This window comes from Pseudorca crassidens, chromosome X, assembly GCF_039906515.1.
Source record: "Pseudorca crassidens isolate mPseCra1 chromosome X, mPseCra1.hap1, whole genome shotgun sequence".
In the NCBI taxonomy this organism is placed as follows: domain Eukaryota; kingdom Metazoa; phylum Chordata; class Mammalia; order Artiodactyla; family Delphinidae; genus Pseudorca; species Pseudorca crassidens.
In genome coordinates, this window is record NC_090317.1 from 16,595,620 (window position 1) to 16,620,619 (window position 25,000).

A 25,000-nucleotide genomic window follows, 5' to 3' on the forward strand; every position below is an offset into this window, starting at 1 on the left:
TAGTCCAAAATTCACAGTCTGCAGAGAAGAAAATACGATCTCCAAATTTAAGGGTCTTGCCCAAGTGCACACAGTTAGCCAAGGACTGAGATTTCTGGACTTGTGATGCCACTAGAAACTGGGACTATGGTGGTTCTTAACATGGCAGTCATTACTCATTGCCTGGTCCTCACATCCGGAAACATCCAGCTTCCCTCTCCTCTAGGCTCCACAGCTTGGCTAAGACTGGGGCTACTCTCAAAGCTGGGACAGATTTTTCTCCCAGAAGACCCTTTCAGTTCAGGAGCTTGCAAATACCATTCTGTCATTGTTATGTTTTCCCTCCTCCAGCCTTCCCCTCAGGGCTTCCATCCTCTGCCCGGATATAGTGTCAAGGAAACTGCAGGTACAGGGATAACCCCAGACTCAGAGCTGTCTTTGAAGAATCGGCAGGGGAGGGGGCGGGGGGGAGGGAAGTGGGGGGGAAGGAATGCCTTTCATCAGTCTGTTACTTCTAGTCTCAATCCAGGAAACCCTTAGATCGGTGGATCTTATATTTCTTTTGGCCACAGGCCACCTTAGGAAACTGATGAAAGCAACAGACACTCTCTCAAATTCACATTAGCACAAAATTATACCTACAATTTCAGGGCCATCAAAGACCATCCGAATCCCATCCAAGGTCAATGGGTAATGGTAAGAGATTCGATCACAGTGGTTACATCCTAGTTTTCAGCAGAGATACTTTCTAATAATCATGGGGAGAATTTGAACCCTGCAGGTTACTTCCTTGTCTCAAACAAAACATGGATAATTGTTGTGTCTGGAGTGGAAGGTGGGGGACATTTTTCGTGGCAGGTTTTTTTCCTAGGCTTATTCACACGGATGGCCTCCTAGAGAACTGTAGGGATGTTATCACAGTAGGTGGCTACCCGAAGTCTTCCTGCTAATTAATGTACCTCTTGGGCGCGGGATACATTATCCTGCACTGACTGTCAAAAATAGTTTCAGTCTCCAGGAGGGGCTTTAACATTGGGAACAAAAAGCTGCTTATAATTGCTTTGGGTTAGCTTTTAAGATTATAGCCGAGTTAACACATAGTTATTTTTGCAGAGTAGTAAAGTAAGCTTGCCAGATAAAGTCCTGTACCATAGTCTCTCCCCACTTGCTATGGTTACGTCCCTGAAAACCATCATGGTAAGAGAATTTACAGTTGATGAACTTAGAACCTTACAGGGAAAGTAGAATCAGGAACCGGAAGTCAAATCTGTGTCTATAAAAGCTCTTAGAAACTTTTTTTTGGCTTTCACTAAAATGAAATGTTAAAGACGGCACATCAAATAAAAAGAACGTCAATGTTTTATATAGGTTTTAATTTAGAAAGAGCCATGAAGAGTTCTGTACAATTTCCATCTACCATTCCTCGATCATTACAGCATTTTTAGGAACCCTCTCTTCCTCTGTTTTATCTTTATTACTGTTGTTTATTTTTAAAGTAGCACTCTTGTAACAATTTAATTGTATAGAAGTAAAAAAAGTAAAAAAGCAAAAGTCTCTCAAATCTCACTCCCCAGTCATAGATAATCACTATTAATGGAAGGACATTTGGGCTGTTTCCATTTGGGCTTTTTTTGGTTCATTTTTCAGGTTGATGGTTGAGGCTGCTGGATTTTAAGGGTCCCGTGGAGCTGGGGAGAAGGGGATGGGAGTAGTCCAAGTTAAAAAGCCATAAAGCCTGTTGTTCTCACTGTTCTTATGAGATTCAGCAGTTTTGCTTGAATAGAAGCATCTCAGAGTGTTGCAAGCCTTTGGTTAATTTCCAGAGTTCTGAACAAGTGGATACTGACAAGTTCTGCCAGCGTTTCTTTGCTTTTATGGAGGAGCAGGTTTATGGACGTCCTCACCCTGCCTTTCCGGACTTCCCATCACTATCCAGGCCTTTTTAATTTCTCTCTTTTTACAAAAGTATGGAGGGCTTCCCTGGTGGCTCAGTGGTTGAGAGTCCGCCTGCTGATGCAGGGGACACGAGTTCGTGCCCAGGTCTGGGAAGATCCCACATGCCGCGGAGCGGCTGGGCCCTTGAGCCATGGCCGCTGAGCCTGCGCGTCCGGAGCCTGTGCTCCGAAACGGGAGAGGCCACGACAGTGAGAGGCCCGCGTACCGCAAAAAAAAAAAAAAAAAAAAAAAAAAAAAGTACGGAGGCCACTTGGCAAGGAACTGTGGCAAGCCTCTAGAACCTGAGAGCGACCCCCAGCTGACTGACAGCCAGCAAGAAAGTCATAAAATCACAAAGAAAGGAATTCTATTAACAACCAGGGATCTTGGAAGAGGACCCTGAGCCTCAGATGAAAATAGCAGTCTGGTTTCAACCCAGAGCAGAGGACCCAGCTAACCTGTTCCCAGACTCCTGACTCTTGCCCTACTTCTCCTTGGCCTGCCCGTTTCCCTGCCAAGGCCCCAGTTCAGAGTGGACACCCTTCCTCAAGGACAATTAAGGGGCTTGCACTAATGGAGTTAGTTTTCACAAATATCTTCTAGGATCCACAGAAACCAGAAGTCTTTCATTCCTGGTAGTTGTTGGAAAGTGGCCAGGTGGTGAGGAAAGAATTTATTTTTAATATTTTATTTTTTTAATTTACTTTTTTTATTTTTATTTATTGTTTTTGGCTGCATTGGGTCTTCGTTGCTGTGCGCGGGCTTCTCATTGCGGTGGCTTCTCTTGTTGTGGAGCATGGGCTCTAGGCGTGCAGGCTTCAGTAGTTGTGGCTCGTGGGCTCAGTAGTTGTGGCTCACGGGCTCTAGAGCACAGGCTCAGTAGTTGTGGCGCACGGACTTAGTTGCTCCACAGGATGTGGGATCTTCCCAGACCAGGGTTCGAACCCGTGTACCGTGCATTGGCAGGTGGATTCTTAACCGCTGTGCCACCAGGGAAGTCCAAGTCATGCATTTTACATTCATGGGTACTGTACATGAGACAGCATCAGGCTGGCCAGGAAAGGTATAGAAAAAGCACCCATGAACATTCCAGTTTTCCAGCCTTTTTTCTTACTCCCACAACCGGACACGTGCATGGACTTGAGCTTTGGAAATGTTCACAGCAGTTCTTTAACATATCAGTAAATCTTTCATCTTCAGCAAGTCATGTCCAGAAAAGCTCTAAGTCATTTCAAAATGTAGGGTGCTTCTCCCCTGATCCATACCCACATCCTATTCATGCTGAGAAAAATATACCTTAGTACTAGGCAGAAGGCTCCCCTGCCCTTCCAGCCTTTCCTTCTACTCGGTGGGCAAAGCCATCATTACTCAGATGTTTAGTTTTCATTGAATAAAGCCCAGGAGGAAGGAAGAAGTCCTGGGATTTGTTTCCTTCCCTCCTCATCGCCATCTGCTGGTAGATTGTTGCATTTCAGATTGTATGCAGAGTCCAATTAAATAAATAGTGCCAGCCTACTTACTGCTGGTCACAAGGTGCCAAGGCTCTGCAGAGGAATCCATTCCTGCAGTCCTGGGCCAGGACACACCACAAGCACCATGAAACCCTACTCCTTGTTTCACCCAGGCCAGGGTGGCCGAGGACAAGGGCTACATCAAGCATTCCCAGCCTGAGTGAGAGTGGTTTTGGGATCAGGAATTAAGAAATTAAGGCTTGGGACTTCCCTGGTGGTCCAGCGGTTAGGACTCCATGTTTTCACTACCATGGCCCCGGGTTCAATCCCTGGTCAGGGAACTAAGATCGCGCAAGCCGTGAAAAAAAAAAAAAAGAAACTAAGGCTTTCTATTTAAGAATGTTCTGGTGTATCCAGATATAGAGAACAAACTAGTGGTTACCAGTGGGGAGGGGCGGGGAAGAGGCAAGATAGGGGTAGGGGATTAAGAGGTACAAACTACTATGTATAAAATAAATAAGCAGCAAGGATATATTATACAGCACAAGAAATATAGCCAATATTTTATAATAATGCTAGATGGAGTATAATCTATAAAAATATTGAATCACTATGTTGTACATCTGAAACTAATACTGTAAATCAACAATACTTAAATTTAAAAAATTAAAAATAAAATTATTTTATTAGGTATAATTTTTAAAAAGAGTATTTCGGTGCATCTGTTATATTTTAAAATGGTCTTTAGAAGGAACAAGGCTGAAATGTTTATTGTATGTGGCAGCTGCCCTGCCTGACAGCAGAAGCAGAAGCAATTGGTGATCACATGTCCAAAGAAGTGGACAGCGGTCCCCATATTGTTCATGCCAGTCCTTGCCAGAAACTGGAATCCTAGCCTTGAATTCCCACCAGCTTAGGGACATCACAGTGCCAAATGCCTACCCTCCTACACCTTTTCCTATCAGACTGTCAGACTCCCAAGGCAGTTTCTAGCAAGGACCAGGGTGAGGAATGTGTCAGGAGAGAGGAATAGTGGGGACCAGGTTTGACCCCAGTTCTTTTATCTATCTATTTATTTATTGATTTTTGGCTGTGTTGGGTCTTCGTTGCTGCGCATGGGCTTTTCTCTAGTTGAGGCGAGCGGGGGCTACCCTTCATTGCGGTGCGCGGGCTTCTCATTGCAGTGGCTTCTTCTGTTGCGGAGCACAGGCTCTAGGCACGCGGGCTTCAGTAGTTGTGGCTTGCGGGCTTAGTTGCTCTGCGGCATGTGGGATCTTCCTGGACCAGGTATCAAACCCGTGTCCCCTGAATTGGCAGGCAGATTCTTATCCACTGTGCCACCAGGGAAGCCCCTTGACCCCAGTTCTGGAGCACCTTGATGTTAGGTAAGGAAGCAAGCCATGGGTTTAGATGCAAGGACATGAGACAGGGGCTTGGTCCCAGAAACAAAGCATGAACTTGTCCCCTGGGACCGGAGGGGAATCTGCCATAGGGTGCAATCGACAAGAATAGTGCAGAAATGGCTGAGCTGAAAGTCAGGCAACCTGGCTGCTAACCTTGGCTCTCCCACCCACTAGCTGTGTGGCTTTGTGCACATGGTTGTGAGCCTTCCTTAGTTCATTTGTAAAATATAGCTCACTTAGCCTCTCCAGCCTCAAGCTACCACGGAGTTGTGCTTCTCAAACTCTAATGAGCACTGGAATCACTGGGCACATTGTGAAAGTGCAAGTCCTGATTCAGTTGGTCTGGGGTGGAGGCCTCAGAGTCACAAGCTTCCAGGTGATGCTCGTGCTGCTGGGCCCTGACCCACACTTTGAGTAGCAAGTAAGCATATATTACAGAAGTGGCTCAAGGGCTCTCACTGCTGGTGTGGATGGAAGGCCAGAGGCAGGACTCTAGTCACCCCACACCCTAGCTTCAGCCAGAGCACCTCACCTTTGATTTGTTTTACATTAGGGTTCCACCTAAGATTTTATTTGAAAAATAAAAGGAGTCAGTTTGTTTATTTTTTTAAGAGCTTGACAACCATTGAATTGCAGCCCTTTGGGGGGATAGGATAATTTAACCTAGTTTTATTATGGAAGATTTCAAACATACAACAAATTCAAAAGAAAAGTCTAACAAACTTGCAAGTACCCATTACTAAGATTCAACAAGTACCGCAATTTGTCAATCTCGTTTCATATCCAACTGATAGGAACTTAAAAAAAACAGGGCACAGGGCAGCTCTTGTGTCTGGCCTCGGGCTCTGTTGAAGAGACTTCTACAGTGGCTGACTGGGATATTCATTCATGCTTTAATGGGACTGAGTTTGGACAAGATTAACTGCAACTTCTGAAGGACCGATTCCCAGAGTTAAACAGCCACCACATAGAGCAAAATGGCAAAGACTAAGACCACCAAGAAATGTCCTCAATTCGCCACCTCCAATGTGTTTGCCATATTTGACCAACGACAGATTCAAGTGTTCAAAGAGGCCTCCAATGTAATTGATCAGAACAGAGATGGTTTCATCAAGGAAAACTTGCGTGATGTGTTTGTTTCTCCAGGGAAGAATCCAGCTGATGCATACCTCAATGCCATGATGAATGAGGTCCCAGGGCCCATAAATTTCACCTTGCTCCTCCTGGTGTTTGGTGAGAAGTTAAATAGTGCAGATCCAGAAGAATGCTCTTGCTTGCTTTTTTTTTTTTTTTTTTTAAAAATATGGAACGCTTCACGAATTTGCGTGTCATCCTTGCGCAGGGGCCATGCTAATCTTCTCTGTATCGTTCCAATTTTAGTATATGTGCTGCCGAAGCGAGCACTCTTGCTTGCTTTGATAAAGAAGCAGTAGGCACCATTCAGGAGGATTATCCAAGAGAGATCTGACGACAATGGGAGTTCAGTTGGTAGATGAAGAAGTGGATGAGCTGTTCAGAGACAATTGACAAAAAGGGAAACTTTCATTTAACTGAGCTCACGTGCATTCTTAAACTTGGAGCAAAAGGCAAAGAAGACATTGAAAGAACTTTAGCTAAAAACTTCCAACTACTGGGACTTCCCTGGTGGTCCAGTGGGTAAGACTCCGTGATCCCAAAGCAGGGGGCCCGGGTTCGATCCCTGGTCGGGGAACTAGATCCCACATGTCGCAACTAAGAAGCCCGCGTGCTGCAACTAAGATCCTGCATGCCACAATGAAGACCCGGAGGAGCCTAAATAAATAAATGGTTTTAAAAAATTAAAAACCAAAAAACCAAAAAACTTCCAGGGACTTCCCTTGCGGTCCAGGGGTTCAGACTTTGCCTTCCAATGCAGGGGGTACATGTCTGATCCCTGGTTAGGGAGCTAAGATCCTACATGCCTTGGGACCACAAAACCAAAAAAACATAAAACAGAAGCAATGTCGTAACAAATTCCATAAAAGACTTTAAAAATGGTCCACATCAAAAAAAATCTTTAAAAAACAAAAAACAAAACACCAACTTCTACTTACTATATCTTACTTTTTAAAAATAATGCTTTTATTAGACTATAGTTAATTTACAATGTTGTGTTAGTTTCTGGTGTACAGCAAAGTGATTCAGTTATACATATATGTATATATGTATAAATATACATATATTTATTCTTTTTCATTACACTTTATTACAAGATGTTGAATATCGTTCCCTGTGCTATACAGTAGGATCTTGTTGTTTATCTATTTTATATATAGTAGTTTGTCTTACTCTTTTTTAAAATTGAAGTATAGTTGATATACACTATTATATGTTACAGGTGTACAATATAGTGATTTACAAGTTTTAAAGGTTATACTCCATTTACTGTTATAAAATATTTGCTATATTCCCTGTATTGTTACATATATCCTTGTAGCTTATTTTATGTGTCTTACGCTTTTTTATTTCCCAGACACTTAACCCCACCCTCATAGAACCTGTTGAATGCAACTTAGTTTCACAGCTCCCTCCCACCCCACTTTTTTTGGATATATTTATTCCAGACCTTTCTGCCACTTAGCATTTGTATAATCAGACTGGAAATGGGGATGAGGTTGTAAATTGTATTGAAAAAGAGATTGTGAATAAAAATTGACATGTGAACCTCCAGGAAAATATATCCATATCTCTGGTTTTGCTAGATTTTTATAATTTTGTATAATTAAAATGATATTTTGAAATAAAGATTATTCTGACTGAAATGGAATATAATGGCAAGTTAAACAAATGAGTGAGTGGAGGTTTGGGGGTAGTTCTTTTTTCAGTTTGCAATGTCATATAATTCAGGTTTCATGGTAAACTTGATTTTTCTCACATGCGGGACAGTGTCCTTCAAAACTCTTAAGTACACTTTAACATTATTATGCAGTAAAAACTAGTTATGTGTTTGGTTTTTTTTATGCTTCTGGTAAGTTAAGATGTTTAAACTACTGAATGACACATGTAGAATGTATCTGGGAGAACATTAAACATTTTATTGATCTAAGGTTCTAAGATGAGGCAAAATTCCATAGAATAGTTATGACTGAGCATTTACTGTGTCTGAGGCATTGCACATATATGATTTTCACTGAATCCTCCCAACATGACAGTTGGAATTCCAACCTAGGGCACCTCACCCCAGAGCTTACAGTGCTGGAACCACTAGGTTGTCTCTATGAAAACCCGCAAATGTCTAAAAGAATCAAGACATTTCCATTACATTATAACATAATTCTGTAGTCACTATTGAAATTTAAAATAATTGGGGTAATTGATTATGTGAATAGAATTTCAAAAAATTCTATCCCAGGTTTAAAAAAACTACAGAAGACAAAGATGATAAGCAATACTATTGTCTGTTTGAAGGCAGTTCATGTAGTGTAGACTCTAGGGAAGGCGAAGGACTGAAAAACACGGAAACAAGGCTGCTACGAGCTCATTTAAAATTCTCAAGGCCCAGCAATTTGACAAACAGGAGAGAGCAATTTTAAAAAGGAAAATATCCACTGAAAGAAGTTTTTCAACACTGTTCAACACCTATTCCCTCTCCTAAAAGCATATTGGAATTTTGTCTCCTTAAAATCAATGCATTTACATATTGTTTAATATTTGTGCTTTATAGCTGGGTGCAGTAGGCAGATCTCTGTTGACTTGCTATCACTTAAAACAATTTTTTTTCTTGGCTTCCTTTCCCCACAGACATAGAAAACAAACTTATGGCTACCAAAGGGGAAAGGGGCGGGGGGCGGAGTGAATTAGGAGTTTGGGATTAACAAACTACTATACATAAAATAGATAAGCCACAAGGATTTACTGTATAGCACAGGGAACAATATTCAATACCTGCTAATAACCTATAATGGAAAAGAATCTGCAAAAAACACAAACAAACCCTGAATCACTATGTTGTACACTTGAAGCTAACACAATATTGGAAATCAACTCTACTTCAATAAAAAAAAAAATGAGGGAGCAGTTCGACTATGGTGTCCTAGTACAGTGCTTTGCAGTTCATAAGAGCTTTCACATTTATTATCTAATCCTCACAGCCCACAGGGTAAGTAGAGTGTAAGTCAAGTTGAAGTTTCAAAAAGTCAAAGCACTTATCTAAGGTTTCTCAAGTACAAGAGTTCACATCCTGCTCCCTTTTCCACTTACAAGCGTAAAGTCACCGTGAAGTGTCACAAAACCAGGTGGAAAATCACTGTATGTTTAGGGAAAGGGGAAAAGGTGGTGGGATTATCTTGATCATCATTAAACCACTGTTTCTCAGGCACCGTTTAAGTGTTGGGGACAGCTGGGGGGCAGGACAGACAAGGACGCTGCCCTCCTGGGATACACGCTCTCTAGTGAGAGCCAGATGATCAATAACTCATCTCAAATAAGTCCTGTGCGACAAAGAACTGAGCAAATGAAGCAGAGGGTAGTCAGGAAGGGCCTCTTTGAGATGTCACGTTAAGCTGAGGTCTGAATGACAAGAAGGAGGTCCCATGAGATGATCGGGGTTCAAAAGGGACAGCTCCTCCCAAGGCACATGCAGCAGGAGCATTGGGGGAGCACGAGAGAACACAAGGATGGTGTTTGCTGCGTAGTTTAAGTGTGGAATCCTAGGGCTTTAGGCAGGGAAGAAACGTGATTCACGTTTTAAAAAACTCAACCTTGCTGCTGTGTAGAGGGGCAAAAGGCTTCCAGGTAGGAGGAGGCTGTCGCCATCATCCAGGCAAGACATGAGGACAGCTTGGACCCGGAAAATGATTGAGGATGTGGCTATAAAATGCCTCTCCTTGTCTAGCCTACTTCCTCCCCTCCAACTACCATCTTTCTGGCATAATTTTAATACATTTATTCTATTGCTCTGCTTGAAGCCAGATTTAAAAGATTGGGGGGGGGAAGCTTTCAAGATTAAAAAAAAACTTGGTTGTTCCTTGAATGCCTTATGTTTATCTGACACAGCTGCTCTGTTTCATCTATATTGTCTATAAAGAGTGTTGTAGAATCCAGTACTATGAGGTGCCTAGGCCAGAACCTTGTTCCTCTTCAGGGTCCAATAAATATTATTATTTTTTTTAACATCTTTATTGGAGTATAATTGCTTTATGTTGTTGTCTAAGTTTCTGCTGTATAACAACGTGAATCAGCTATACATATACATATATCCCCATATCTCCTCCCTCTTGCGTCTCCCTCCCACCCTCCTTATCCCACCCCTCTAGGTGGACACAATACTATTAGCGATGACGATGAAACCAAACCAGACTTTTTGTTAAATCTGTTTGGTTGATTTGTTTGTTTGTTGCCTTCTGTTTAAAGCAACTACAAGCGAACCTGAAGACTATCTTTGGTTTCTGAAATGCTGGGGTTCAAAATTCTTCGCACTACCAACAAGGTCCAGAGCCTCACTGGCTGGACTGAATGGACAACTGGGCCCGGTTTGGAGCGACCTCGGGAAGCAGGGACAGGGAACTGCACAAAGCATTACAAGGCCGGCTTCTCCCTGACAAGGTGAAGTCACAAGAAGGACGGAGTGGGTACAGGAATGTGGCCGGGCTCTTGTCCTTCAGTTGTCCTCCCAGAGGCACTGGCGAGGAGAGACAGCCCTAAGAGGCGGTGCGAGGTTAAAGGTTCCGGCGAACTAGGCCTCTGGACGTTTCCAGCAAAGCTGGGAGGCAGCAGAGGCAGGCTGTGAGCTTCAGGGAGGCTCACCGCGGATTTCAGTGGTAGTACCGCCATCAAAGTCACAGGGTGGCTTTGTCTTTTCCAAATCCGGGGAAATGTTGATGGATAGAATCGCCTGTTTCCCGTTTTCTTTTTCTCCCTTTGGAGCTCGGCTACCGCCTCTGTGTGGCTGAGGGCGAGCAGAGGAGAACTGGGGGAACTAGGCGCGGACCGGGCGCAAGGAGACCTTTGATTCCGGGCGATGCGCGGCGGCGCCGCCCCTGCGGCCGGGTTCCCACGGCAGCCGCCACCCACCCAGCCCTTCCCACGAGCCAGGCCCTCCCCACGCTCGCGGCCGCCTAGGACTCCGCGACAGCCCGCCAGCTGGGTGCTGCCCACGCCAACTGGACCGGTCACGGCGCTGCGGCTCAGAGATGCCAGGGCCATCCCGCCGCCCTGATTAAGTGGTAGAGCTGCTGTGTCCAACGACAGTTTGCGCCCTTGACCCTGACGCAGTGCTGCCTTTTGACGTCCTGAGACTGAGCAGCTCGTCCGACCAGCTCCGAATCAGGCTGATCACTAATAAAGGCGAGCCCTCGTGTTCGAACCTCTCCCACGTGTCAGCCACCGTGCTCGGTGTTCACTGACTGACGTGCGTTAGTTCACCGACTCCTCAGAGAACCTGGGAATTACTAATCATCTCGCAGATGAAGGAAGCGAAGCGCAGAGAGCCTGAAGGACCTGGCCAAAGTGACTCCGCTCGTAACCTGAAGACGCCGGGTTCGAGCCCAGCTGGTTTCCCCCTCCCAAGCCTGCTCCACCCGCCGTGCGTCTGGTTTAAAGATGGGACGGCCCATCTCCAGTACTGATGGTGTTCTGAAAAGTCCCTGGTGACTTACTGGGATGCCCTGCCCGCCGGATGCATCTGCAAGTCTTGTTGTAGCGTGCATGGAAATCGGAAGCACGTAATCAGTTCATAGGTTCTTATTTGCCCAAGATCTTGCACCTCGTATAACTCGAAAACCTATATATCTCGTCCTCATGGTTTGTTCATTTACAGAAAGCGAATTCTGCCAAAGCTGGGTGAAAGCTCCACGCTCCAGCCCGAGGCTGGCCGGCGCTAGTGGAGCAGCGCCATCTCCTGGTGGATTCCGTGAACTACATCAGAAACCACTGGAGGGTGTTGTGCTGCCAAGGCCTTCAGACATGGGGACAGCACCCGTGCACAGCCAGTTTTGATAAGGGGAAGAGAAGAAAGAGAAGAGAGGTTTTGGGACACAGGAAGGGAGTGGAGGGAGTGGGTGTCAATGTGAGGTTGTAGAGCCTCTGCTTTAGCCATTCCGCTGTGATCCCCAGGGTGATAGAATCTAACTTTTTATTAAAATTGGCATCGGGGAAAGGGCACCCAGCAGTGCAATACTGAACTCCAGTAATTCGCAGGTGACATGTATTATGGTTTTATCTCATATGTATGTCATGATATCGAGTTAATTTTTGTATATGATGTGAGTTAAGAGTCAAGTTTTGCACATGGCAGCAAAGAGCCCACGTGCTGCAACTAAGACCCAGCACAGCAAAATAAATACATAAATAAATTTAAAAAAAATTTTAAGTCAAGTTTGGTTTTAAAGATGTGCTTTTCCAATGTTTCCAGTACTTTGTTGAAAATGTTATCTTTTTCTCCATTGTATTGCCTTGGCACCTCAGTCAAAAGTCAATTGTCCATATAGTTGTGAGTATATTCTGAACTCTCTGTTCTGTTCCATTGATCTCTAAATCTATCTTAATGCCAATACCACACTGCCTGGATTATTGTTGTTCTATACTAAGTCCTGAAATGTAGTGTAAATCCTGCATCTTTGTTCTTTTTCAAAATTTTTTGGCTGTCCTTAGTCTTTTGCATTTCTATAGAAATGTTGGAATCACTTTGTCAATTTCTTTTAAAAGTCTTACTGTGATTTTATTGGGAATGCATTGAATCTATAGATCAGTTTGGTAGAGCTGACATCCAGCAACACTGAGTTTTCAAATCTGTGAGCATGGTATATCACTCTATTTATTTATGTATGTATTATTTAATTTCTTCTGTAGTTTTCAGTGTACAGGTCTTGCAGACCTTTTGTCAAATTTATCCCTAAGTACTTAATATTTCTGCAAAGAAGACGTATAAATGGCCACCAAGCAAATGAACAGATGCTCCACATCATTAACCCTAGGGAAATGCAAATGAGAATTACAATGAGATACTACTTCACACATACTAGGATAACCATAAATTAAAAAAAGAAAAATAACAACTGTTAGAGAGCATGTGGAACCATCATACATTACTGAGTGAGACTGTAAATGGCGCAGCTTCTATGTAAAACAGTTTGGTGGTTTCTCAATAAGTTAAATATAGAACTACCAAGTGATCCAGCAATTCCACTCCTAGATGTGGACCCCCAAAATTGAAATCAGGTGTTCAAACAAACTTGTACTTGAATGTCCATAGTAGGGCTATTCACAATGGCCAAAAGGTGGAAGCAACACAAATGTCCATCAACATATGAATGGATAAATGTCATATATCCATAAAATGGAATATTATTCAGCCATAAAAGGAAAAAGGTACTGATAATACAATAATGTGAATGAACTGCCAAAATATTATCCTAAGTTAAAGAAGCCAGATATAAAAGGTCACATATCGTATGATTCCATTTTTTTGAAATATCCATGAAAAGCATATAGATAGAGACAGAAAGCATATTTGTGTTTGCCGAGGGCTGGGGTAGGGAGGGAATGGAGACTGACCACTTAATGGGCATGGCGTTCTCATTTGGGGTGATGAAAATGTTCTAGAACTAGATAATGGTGATGGTTACACAACATTGTGAATGTACTTCATGCCACTGAATTCTATACTTTGAAATGGTTAAAATGGCAACATTTGTTATATGTATTTTGCCACAATAAAAGACCCAATTGATCATAAATTTAAGGATTTACGTTCCAATCTGTTCCACTGATCTACACACTTATCTTTCCACCAGTACCACACTGTCTTACTTACTGTGGCTTTATAAGTTTTGAAATAGGTATGGTAAGTCCTTCAACTGTTTTCCTTTTTCAAAATGTTTTGGCTGTTTAAGGTAATATAAATGTATATTCCACACACATTTTAAGATCTGCTTGTCAATTTCTACAGGAAAGTCAGCTGAGATTTTGATAGATATTGTGTTCAATCTACAGATAAATCTAGGGAAGGTTGACAAATTGACAATATTGAGTCTCCCAATCTACGAACTATCTCTATTTATTAAGAGCTTCTTTAAATTTTCTCAGCAATGTTTTGTAATTTGTAGTAACTTTTAGTATGCAGGTTTTGTACATATTTTATCAGATTTATCCCTAAGTGTTTTATTCTTTTTTAAAGGCTATTGTGAATCAAATTGTTTTCTTAATTTCGTTTTTGGAGTTTTGTGGCTAGTATATACAAATACAATTGATATTTTGATGTTGGTATTGTGTCCCATGGCCTTGCTAAATTTGTCTGTGGGTCTACTAGCTGTTTTGTGTGTGTGCGTTTCTTGGGATTTTCTCCATATAGGATCACCTGTGAATAAATACAGTTTTATTTCTTCCTTTCCAATCAGGATGGCTTTATTTCAGTGAGGTAGGGGGCTTATTCCACTGGCTAGAACCTCCAGTACAATGTTGAATAGAAATGGCAAAAGTGAACACCCTTCATTGTTCCCAGTACTAGTGAAAATACTCATTCTTTCACCATTAAGTATTATGCACACTGAGGTTTTTGTAGACACTATTTGCTGGGATGAATGAGTTCCTATTATTCAAAATTTGTTAAAGGTTTTTAAAATGAGGGACTTCCCTGGTGGCACAGTGGTTACGACTCCATGCTCTCAATGCAGGGGGCCTGTGTTTGATCCCTGGCCAGGGAACTGGATCCCACATGCATGCTACAACTAAGAGTTCACATGCCACACCTAAGGAGACCGCCTGCCACAACTAAGGAGCCAGTGAGCCGCAACTAAGACCCAGTACAACCAAATAAATAAATAAATAAGTAGAACATCTTCCCAGCAATCAATAAAAAACGTTAAAAATTTATTTTAAAAAAAGTTTTTAAAATCATGAATGGAGGGACTTCCCTGGTGGTCCAGTGGGTAAGACTCTGCGCTCCCAATGCAGGGGGCCTGGGTTCGAGCCCTGGTTGGGGAACTAGATCCTGCATGACTGCTACAACAAAGAAGTCTGCATGCCGCAACGAAGATCTCGCAGGCCGCAACTAAGACCCGGCGCAGCCTAAATAAATACATAAATATTTTTTAAAAAATCATGAATGGGTGTTGGATTTCATCAAATCCATTTTTTAAACCTATTTCAATGATCATGTGTTACCCCTTTGTTCTATTAATATGGAGTATAACATTAATTAGTTTTCTGATGTTAAACCAACTTTGCGTTCCTGGGATAAATGCCACTTGGTCATGGTATGTATGTCTAGGGTGTTTGGACCAGGTCTTTGCTGGTCTCCCTACTTCCCATTCACAGAGGATGTGATCCATGAAGCAGAAAAAAGAGAATCATAGTGAGGAGGGTGCAGATCCCCCAGCTTCTTCTAGGGCTGTATCTCTGATCAAAAAGCCACACCTTCCATGCCAGTCTCCCATCCTCCCAAGGACCCCACAGAGGAGCCCCTCATCCCCCTGAAGCACACACAGGGCATAGACCCCAGCCCATTTCCCTATGGCCACCAAATTGGCACCCTCACCAATGATGGGAGGAACCAGGATGTCCCCGCCCACCTCCTCTTAGCGGCCACAGGAGCCCACCCGCTGCACCCTCATTGGCTGGACGGCCACGGAGGTGGGCCTGCACATTGCGCACCCAGGGACTGGAGCATGGGGCCCATGTCACCTCCTAGGGTGGCAGCAGGGTTCCCTGGGGGCACCGAGGCTGAGAACCGACAGCAGGAGGCTCAGACCCTGAGAGGTCGCTGTGACCAGAGGGCATCTGTGAGGCAGCGGCTTCGACAGAAGCAGACCTCGTGCATCATCTCCTGTGGCACGTTCCCAGGCTGCGGTGACCACGCTCAGGCCTCTGACCAGGGCGGTGCCCACCTTCCGGAGGAGGGGGACCCCGCAGAGGGGGCGTGCCCCAGGCAGCCAGGGCTCCCACCAGGCACCTCTCAGTCCCCTTGTCCCCCCACAGCACCCTCGCCAGAGGGGCTCCCTCACCCCTGGTCTGGGCGGCAGAGGCGGCTCCGTCTTGTGTGCATTGATCCCAAGTGGGCAAGACGGGGGCAGAGAAGGCCCACGGGGGCGCTTCCCGGCCCTGCATTTCCCCAGCTGCTCCTGCAGCAGATGCCTTTCCAGATTTCCCTTACGGTGCATCACCCTGAGCTAAGGGTGAATTTGATTTTTTTTCACAAACGCCTGTGTATTTGAAGCCAAGTGGAAGAACCATGGATCTGTCCCCGGTCGGAGGGCAGGGGCCACGTTGAACTTGCTCACCTTTGTGCCCTGAAAACCTGCCCCAGAGTCTGGCACTGAAGGGATGACTTGGGGGACACTGAGAAAGCGTCATTTTGTTGGTGGGAATCCATTAAACTGAGAAAGTTTGCTGGGGAAGGTGGCGTCCGTGCTGATTGCATTAATTCTACTGTTTGTTGAGTACTTGTCTGTGCCCTGGCAGGAGAGGGAAGTGAGCACCCGACTTCACCCTGAACCACAGGCAGGCTGGCCTCAGCACCAGGACAACTCCATGTCCCTAGGTTCTAGGTTTTAAAAACAGAACTGCCATATGGTCCAGCAATTCCACTTCCGGGTATATATTTAAAGGAAATGAAAACAGGATATCAAAAAGATATCTGAACTCCCATGTTTATTGCAACATTATACACAATAGCCAAGATATGGAAACAATCTAAGTATCCATCAGTGGGGAGTTCGCTGGTGGCCTAGTGGTTAGCATACTGGGCTGTCACTACCATGGCCCGGGTTCAATCCCTGGTTGGGGAAGTGAGATCCCACAAGCCACGTGGTGCGGCCATTTAAAAATAAAAAAGGTTACTTATCCATCAGTGGATGAATGGATAAAGAAGATGTGAGATACACACACACACACACACACACACACACAAAGGAATATTATTCAGTAGTGGAAAAAGAAGGAAGTCCTTCCAATTGTGACAACACGGATGGACCTTGAGGGCATTATGCTAAGTGAGACAAGAACAACAGAAAAAGACAAATACTATATGATGTTACATTATGTAGAATCCAAGAAAGCCAAACAGAGAGTAGAATGATGGTTAGCAGGGGCTGGGAGGCGGGAAAATCAGGGATCAGTTATTTAAGGATACACACTTGCAACAAGTAGATGAATAAGTTCTGGAGATCTAATGCACAGCATAGTGATTATAGTCAACAATACTGTATCATAAACTTCAAAGTTGCTAAGAGACTAGATCTTAATGATTCATACTACAAAAAAGAAATGATAATTATGTGATGTGATGGAGGTGTGAGCTAACACTACTGGTGGTAATCAAATTGCAATATATAAATGTACCAAACCAACATGTGTACACCTTAAAGGTAGACAATTTATATGTCAATTATATCTCAATAAAAAAATTAGTCCCTACAATTTAAAAGAAAACTACAAATGGCCAATGGACATATGAAAAATTTTAATCTTGATATGTATTGAAAGGCATGCAAAATAAAATATCAAAATAAACAATTTGGCTTATCCAATTGAGAGATTCAAAACCTGTCTTGAGACTTCGCTACAGGCAAAGGTGAGGAGCAGAAAGAAAGGAACCACGACTTTATCCCAGGACAACTGGAGAGTGGATTTAATTCTAGCCGTGAGCTGGGGATGATGGGAAAGGAAGAGTTTGAGGGAAATGATGAGTTAAATGAACGATTACACTGATCTTGAGGAGAGAGAAATGCACCCAGCTTGAGGCAGGAAAGGCAGTAACAGATTTTGAAACGTGTTGTGACCCACAATTGCCACCCTCGTCTGACAACAGTCTCACTCCTGAGTGGCATGAGCACAGTAACGTGGCACCGCTGCTCTGGAGGGTGTCAAACCCCTGAGGCATGCCTACCCTGCGGCCCACGTGCAGGAGTGTATGGTAAAAGATCGACCATGACTGCAGCACAGCATTTATCCACAAGGACACCTGTCACCGCGTCATCAGTAAAACCCAATAAAAACCACAAAAGCAAACCAAAGCCAACAACAACCTCAAACTCAACCCCCCAAACAACAAAGGAAAACAAGCAAGAGGCAGTGCGAAATACATGATGAGAGCTTCATACCAGAGATACTCTGTGGCTTTGGAAGCAGAAGCGTACTTAATCACACAGGAAGATGAGCAGGAAGTGTTTATGTCATAAAGTGAAAAAAGTCATATGTTCCTAATTTTACGTATAAAAGGGACATGCACACAAAGTGAAAATTCATCCGAAACTGGGCAGTTTCCCTCGGGGTGGGCTGGGCTGGGACTCTGTACGCCGTTTCTCTCTCTCGTGTTCTGACTGTATTGGGTTCTGACTGGCCCTCCTGGAACTGCCCTCTCAGCTGCTCTTTCGCCCTCCCTTGACTCAGTTGCTTGGATCCCAGTCAGTCTGCAGAGGTGGGAGGTTCGCAAGAAGACAGGTGGCCCCACCTCAGCGTGGCCCCAGCTGCTCCAATGGGGAGCTCCACGTTGCTAAGGCTCCCAGCTCCGCCCCCAAGCCCTGGGTTTCTTATCTGGCCCCTGGCCCCTACCCAGAAAGACCAGGGTCGCCTTCAGACTGTGTCCTTGCACCACCCCTCCAGCCTAATTCCCTGCCCCTCCAGGAGGTACTGGGGCCTCAGGAAAGCAGCTTCTGCTTGGGCTTCTAGTTCAGACTGGGCTCCGAGACTCAGTTTCTCCGAAAAATGGGGATAACCGTGGTGCTGGTTTGCAAACTGGTCCTGTACACAGAAGGCAAGGAGAGACCTAGAAAGAAGCAGACCACTCCAGACTGGGAAGGGGGCACGGTTACTAAGCAAGTGAACTTACAGATGAGGCTTGTCTTGAGTGCACAAGACAAGCAGATCTCCCCACCCACCTGGCAGAATCTTAAAAGTTTGTACAGAGGTCTTAATGGAATTCAGTCACATATTCAGTCCAGATAGTCCCAGAGACGCCTTACTCTCTCAAGGCCACGTCCTCAAAAGGGCTCTGGCTGTGGGAACAGTGGGCAGAACGTGCATCCCAAGGAGCGGGGAAGGGTGAGGAGCCTCCGACGGCCTGAGGCCAACTCGAGGTTCAACCTCAGTGACATCCTAGTGGTGACCTCCTCCAGAAGGTGGCCATGGGGATGATGAGGTTAAGGGATGGTGCCTGGAGCTCGGCAGGCTCTCGTCACCTGCCAGTTCGTTTCCTTTCCTCATGGTGACAGGGCTGCTCTGGCTGAGACCTGGGGCCATTTGTTGAAGAGACAGCCTCACACTGAAGGCCCACAGCACGCTGAAGGCTCCTTTCTGAAAATGCACGAGTGCCCGTGGCTGGCCTGGGGCTCCGCTGTGGTCAGTGGAAGAGCTGGGCTCAGCGCGCAGGTCTCTGGTGTCCTAGGCGCCCCTCTTAACCAGAGTGTGATGCGCCAGCCTGCCTGCCTCCCTCGCGGGGGAACACGGTCCTCCCTCATCACGGTCCCTTGGCCCCTGGGTGCTGGATCCTCTCTCCCATCTGGCTGTGCCAGGCTACCTGGTCCCTGAAGTGGGTGCAGAACCATCAGGGACTGAACAGGACCATCTGGACCAAGGGACGGGAAGCTCGGGGCTCTGGCCGGGACTGGAGTCTACCCCTCCCTCCTAGGTTGGCGGATGCTGGAAGAGGCCCTCTTGTCAAGTTGCTCTGACCCCTGCGGAGCTCTTGGCGACAGGTGTCTTACCCCAGGCTGCGCTCCTCGTGTGACCACACCCCGAGTCCTCAGGACACCCCTCTCCTGGGTCCTATGGGCCTGCATTCCTCCGATGGGGGGTGCTGCCCTCCCCTGCAGGCGCCCCTCCCCCAGCCCTCTGTCCTCGGCCCACCCTCCCCCTGCAGCAGCCTCAGAGCCCCCGCCCCGGCTTCTCTGCCGGGACAGCTTGCGTCTAAGGTGGGAGTAAGGGAGGCAGGTTTCCAGTCCCAGAGGTTGATCTTCTCCGAAACTCAGACACCACCTGGCCAGCTGGGAGGTGATGGAGACCCTGCCACCTGCGGCTGCGGAAGGGCCTTCGGGGACACAAAATGATCTGCAGACAGCCCATTCCACCTCACCTACCGCAGCCCACCCTCGGGGTTCAGCTGAATTACGCGCCTTCTAACACCAGCCTCTAAGATGAAGAAAAGGCCTAGGCGTCAGTTGATTCAAATAAAGTTTGTGAATGGGACAAAGTGCCACCTCTTGGGCCAGGCCTGTGCTGCTGCCTTCCCCTCACGGGAGCAGTGGTCCGGCTCAGCTCGGGTCTCGCCTCATCTTCTGACCCGGCACCAGCCCCGCCCTCAGCCCCGCCCCCTTAGAGCCCTCGGGGTGCTCCCCTCCCCCAGCTCCCGGCCACCAGAGTGGGGTGAGCTCGCCGCCCCTCTCTCCTCCGAGGCGGCAGAAACAGGAGGCCTCCAGGTTTTATTTGATTGAACTCAAAGGACTTTCTTCTTAACTGAGACAGACAACAAGATTTGACAACACCCGAGACAAGAACCTTTCTCTGACCAGACGCTGCTGCCCGGTGCAGCGTACATCACACACAGCAAAGTGGAAGTTGTCTTATTCAAGTCGGTGTCTGATATCGTAAAAGCTCCACTGCCTGAGAAACAGACGGCAAATAAATAAAGTGCTCTGAGAGCCCGTCAAGCAGCAAGGGCCCAGCGGGGGAGACGAGGAAGAGGTGGGGAAGCGGAAGCAGCTCAGGACTCAGGGCCAGAACCGTAAGAACAGCCGCGGCAGGAGCGCATGCTAAGGACGCGTCCCCAGCCCCTCCCACGGCCAGCCCCTCAGAGCGCAGACAGCCCCAGCCAGGGCCACCGCCGTGCTCCTCCCACGATGGGTGGGAGGGGGTCTCTGAGCCCGGGCCCCTGGGCCTCCAGCGCGCATTCTCCCTGTTGGGAAGCAGCCCCAGGCAGCTCCGGCTGAGCCCGGAGCCCAGGGAGGACAGGGCACCCTGCACAGCTCACTCTGCTCAACAGCTCCGCGCCCGCTGCAACGCACAGCCACTCGTGTGTGTGCACAAGCACCCACACACACGCTCACACCCGCACGTTCACTCACACACACGCGCTCACACCCGCACACCCGCACACACTCATACATGCGCACTCACACACGGGCACCCACGCGGTCAGTGAAGAGCCTCCCCTGTGCCATTCTCAGGCCCTCTCAGGCTGGCCCAGCAAGAGGCTGGAGCTGGGGATCGAGCCACCCGGAGGGTGAGAGCTGGGCTTGAAAGGGGCACGTCTGCGAATCAGCCCCAAGGAGGCCCCTCGTCCTCTGCTGCTCTCCTCCCGTGCAGCCCCGCGGCACAGTCTCTCAGAGGCTATCCCCAGAGCTCCGGGGATGCAGTCCGCAGGCTGGCAGGCTCCCAGAAGTGGCCCTGGGTGGGCACAGTTGGGCTGGAGGAGGGCCACCAGGACCAGGGCTCCCGGGTGACTTGGCACAAGGAAGGAAGCCATCAGGCCCCGTCGGTGGGCATCTGTGGGGGGCACGTGGTGGCCGCGGTGCAGCCTCCGGCCCCGGGGTGAGGCAGGCAGAGATCCTCAGCTGGGACCCGGGCTCCAGCTGGGCAGCTGACGAGGGCACATGGTGTGAGGCTCGGCCGCTCTGTCCTGGGGGCAACCAGGCTGCTGGGGTGCTCAGCCCCAGGAACTCTGAGTGCATCGACCATGAGCAACCACCGCCCGAGCAGACGTGGCAGCGGTGCGGGGTGAGGGCCAGGGTCTGTCCTGCCTCCCCTCTGCACCGCTCCTGGGGCGTCAGTCAGCAGCGCAGCCAAGGCCTCAAGGACCAATGCAGGCCCATCCAGAGGAGACTCTCCGTGAGATGCTGGGCCCAGGGGCCAGCCTGGGGACAGAGACATGGGGTCAGGCGTGGGTCTCAGCCCCACCCCACCCACCACTGTCCCTTCCCCTCCTGGTGACACGGTCCCCAGGAGCCACCCACCCTCCCGTCCCGCCACCCAAACTGAGAGGGTTGTGCCACTCAACACTGAGGAGCTCTTGGTCCAGCCTTGGGTGGGATTTGCAGCAGGGTGGGGAGGTCCGGCTTGTGGGTGAGGACCTTGCTCCCTGGAGGTGCTGGGACTCATCTCTCCCGTGCCCATCTCAGCTCAGACTGTCCCCCGGTCTTCCCTGTGACTTTCCATACACTCCACTTTCCCTACCATGGGCCCCTCTGTCTCTAGGTCCCCTGGGAGCCTCTGCTCCCTTCCCCCATCCCTCGGCGCTAGGTCTTCCAGAAGAAGGTGGGAGAGTGCAGGCCCAGAGGCAGATCCGGCTCCACCACTTCTTACCTGTGTGATAAGGGCAAAGCGCTCCCCTCCCAGAGCCCCAGTAGGTGGGGAGGACAGAGCTCCCGCAGAGTGTCGCTAGGTCTGTCCTTCCTTCCCCGTGTCAGAACCGGAGCACTGGGCCTCCCCACCCCTCGGGGTCTGTGCCTGGTCCCTTCCTGTCCTCGTGGGTCAGGCCCTTCTCTAGGCTGCTCCCCAGGCAGCTCTAGGGTCAGGGTCAGGGTTAGGGTTAGGCACTCTCTTGACAAGACCAGAGAAGGGGCAGGTCACTTCCTATAACACCAGCTCCTGAGACAAAGAAAGAGATGGGGACTTGAGAGCTGCCTCCCCACCCAGAGAGGTCCCTGTCTCGCCAAGTGTCACCTCCTCTACAAGCCCCTTCTCCATCTCCCCTCCAGCCTGAGAGCTGCCCTCCGCTCAAGGAGATCCCCCCTTTCCCAAATCCTCTGGGACACGGGGGCTGCTGGAGGCCGTCCAGGGCTGTGACACCGGGAGGGCACGGGGAGGAGCTGGAGGGAGCGTGGCTGAGATGGCGGGAGGGCCGGGGAGGAATGCACCTTTCCTGCTCTTCCGTGGCCGCAGATGCGGAGCTTTGGAGGATGCCCCAGGAGAGCGGAGAGGGGAGCAACAGGGCCAGCAGCAGCAGGCAGAGAGCAGTCCCCCGGCCGCAGAGACCAGGCAGGGGGCCGGTTTGCAAAGCGCTGAGAAACAGACCTGGGCTTTGGCCAAGAACACAGCCACCCTTCCAGGCTGCCCCCCAGCGTGTAGAGGACAAGGGTAGCAGCATCTTTTCTCCTCTAGGGCCTTCCCTGGGCCTCCCCGAGCCCATTTCCCTCCACTCCCCCGTGTTCAGGTGACACCACTGGGGCCGTGGCCGGGAGGTGATGGGCTGACCCTCCAAGATGCCGAGGCCGCCGCCTCTCACCCCCATCTTGGAAATATGACAAGGGACTCCGGAGGGCATGCGCCCGCCCTGCCTTGCCTGCTCGCGGCTCGGCAGCTTTCCGGGCTGGCTTTCTCGGGCGCCTTCCACGTCTCCCCCAAACCACCGAGGGGCCTGGACATCTACATGTCATGGCAACCGCCTCCCTCCAGCCCGAAGTCCAACCTCTGGCCTCCTACCTCTTCGGTCAGGGCCAGTCATTCACGTTCCTGCTGCAGAATTTCTTCCTTCTGCTCCCCACTTCGCCCAAGGTGAGGCAACAGGTCGGCCGCACTCGTAATTTTCTCGAGTTCGATGGAAAGGGCTCGTTTCGCGAGTTTCTGTACAGTTCGTCACCGGCCGCGACGTGGGTGACCAGAACCGGGGCTTGGGGCTCGGTGGCCGTGACCTCCGCCGAGGTCTAGGGTCCGGGGGCCCGGGCCGCCCCTTCTCCTTCCCCCGCCGCGTCCCGGCGGCCCTGGGTCCCGCGGAGCTTCATGCCGGCGCCCCTGCCGTCGCGGCCGCGCGGTGGTTGCGGGCGCTCACTCGATCCGCACCTGCAGGCGGACGTTGAGCATCACCGAGGCCACGATGTAGAAGTAGGGGAAGTTCATGCGCAGCCGCCAGGCCAGGTCGAAGAAGGTGATCAGCGTGCGCGTGAGCCCCTTGCAGAAGGCGCCGTACGAGCCGCGGGCCGCAGCCGAGCGAGACAGCCGCACCGCCAGGCCCGACATGGCAGCCGCCGCAGCCGCAGACAGGGCCGCCGACGCCGCCATGGGTTCGGCCCGGCGCACACCCCGCCGACTGACCGCAGTGGGAGCGGGTGGGCAGGTGGACGTGAGGCCTGGAGGCGACAGCCCGCCCCGCCCGCTCCGCCGTCTCCCGAGGCAGCAGCAGCCACAGCCACAGACAGCTCCACCCCCTCGCCTGCTCCCTGAGTGGCGGCCGCCAGCTTAACCCCGCCCCTAGCGTGGCCGTGCCCCTTTCTGGGGCTACAGACTGGCCGCCACGGACTCAGCCCCACCCACGGGACACGCCCCGCCGGCAAGCCCCGCCTCCTCCCCGACTCCCAAGAACAGGGCCAGAGGGCCCGAGCGCGTTGTGAGGCGCTGCTGCCCTGGGATCCTTTTGCAGAATGCGCTAGAGCAGAGGAGTAGAGGCCGTGAGGGTCTGGACCGCTGGGCTGATTCTGCACAGAAGGCCCACCTTGAACCCTCTGCCCTGTTTACACCATCTCCTCTCCCTGCCTGTCTCCACAGAAAACCGGGCCAGCCAATCCACTGTACTTTTCTAAGAATTCACATGTTTATGGTAACTCTGCACTATGGAGTTTCACCAAACCCACACGCGCATTTTTTTCTTTTCGGGTATATTGGCTGGTCATGCGTATTTCTTTATTCGTGAATTGCTCCATTGCCTCGTTTTCCTTACCTTTCACTCCGTAGTGATTTCTAAGCACTCCTCTTAGTCTATCTTTGCCCTGGATACCGCACAAGGTCCTCTCAGGTATTAATCTGCTCTCATTCATTGCCTTTTTCTTGCTGTTGGGCTTTAAAGCCTTTTCGTGGTTTCGTCTAATCTTTTTCTAAACCACATCCAATCCAAACTCCGTCACGTTTTCAAGACTATTGAAATGCGCATGCTTCATTATAGTCAGGACTTTTAAAAAGCTGTCTGCATGAAGCTGATTCACGAAGACCTCATCCCAATTCTCACAAGGAGGGCTGGCCTAAATTAATACCTTAATAGTCCCTCTCAAAATGCCTGTTCACCATCACACTGAATATCTCTGTAGCCTCTGTATAAGTGTTTAAGGAACCCAGCAGATTCATATACACTGAGCAAATGTCTACCTGCATGATCAAGGAAGAAAAGTAAGTTTGAGAGGCACTAGGTTATTGGATTGCATCATGATTTTATCAACAATATAACCATGCATGGATATGAATGCATAAAAAACACCAGGGCAGATATATATCAAATTACGGAACATTGTTTACTCTGGTTAAGGCAGTAGGAAGGAGGACATACTTTTTATTCTCCATGTATATGTATGTATATCC

The 25,000-nt window shown here is 48.6% G+C and overlaps 1 protein-coding gene, 1 non-coding gene and 1 pseudogene across 3 annotated transcripts; 1 reads left to right on the forward strand and 2 right to left on the reverse strand.

Annotated features, from left to right (window-relative positions):
* Positions 1 to 6,428, forward strand: part of LOC137216564 (myosin regulatory light chain 12B-like) — an 18,814-nt pseudogene extending 12,386 nt beyond the window's left edge.
* Positions 6,066 to 6,172, reverse strand: LOC137217700 (U6 spliceosomal RNA). The gene has a single exon (XR_010940202.1). It is a non-coding gene; the product is annotated as a U6 spliceosomal RNA (small nuclear RNA).
* Positions 6,172 to 23,852, reverse strand: LOC137217148 (small integral membrane protein 10-like protein 2A). 2 transcript variants are annotated; one of them, XM_067723656.1, is made up of 2 exons: positions 23,138 to 23,852; positions 6,172 to 6,277 (listed from the first exon to the last, which is right to left on the reverse strand). In XM_067723656.1, exon 1 carries the CDS (start codon positions 23,711 to 23,713, stop codon positions 23,480 to 23,482), a length of 234 nt encoding a protein of 77 aa, XP_067579757.1. In that variant the 5' UTR covers positions 23,714 to 23,852; the 3' UTR covers positions 6,172 to 6,277; positions 23,138 to 23,479. The 2 variants fall into 2 exon arrangements, with proteins under 2 accessions (XP_067579757.1, XP_067579756.1); XM_067723655.1 differs by lacking the exon at positions 6,172 to 6,277 and adding an exon at positions 16,358 to 21,570.
* Between the last annotated feature and the right edge of the window lie 1,148 nt (positions 23,853 to 25,000).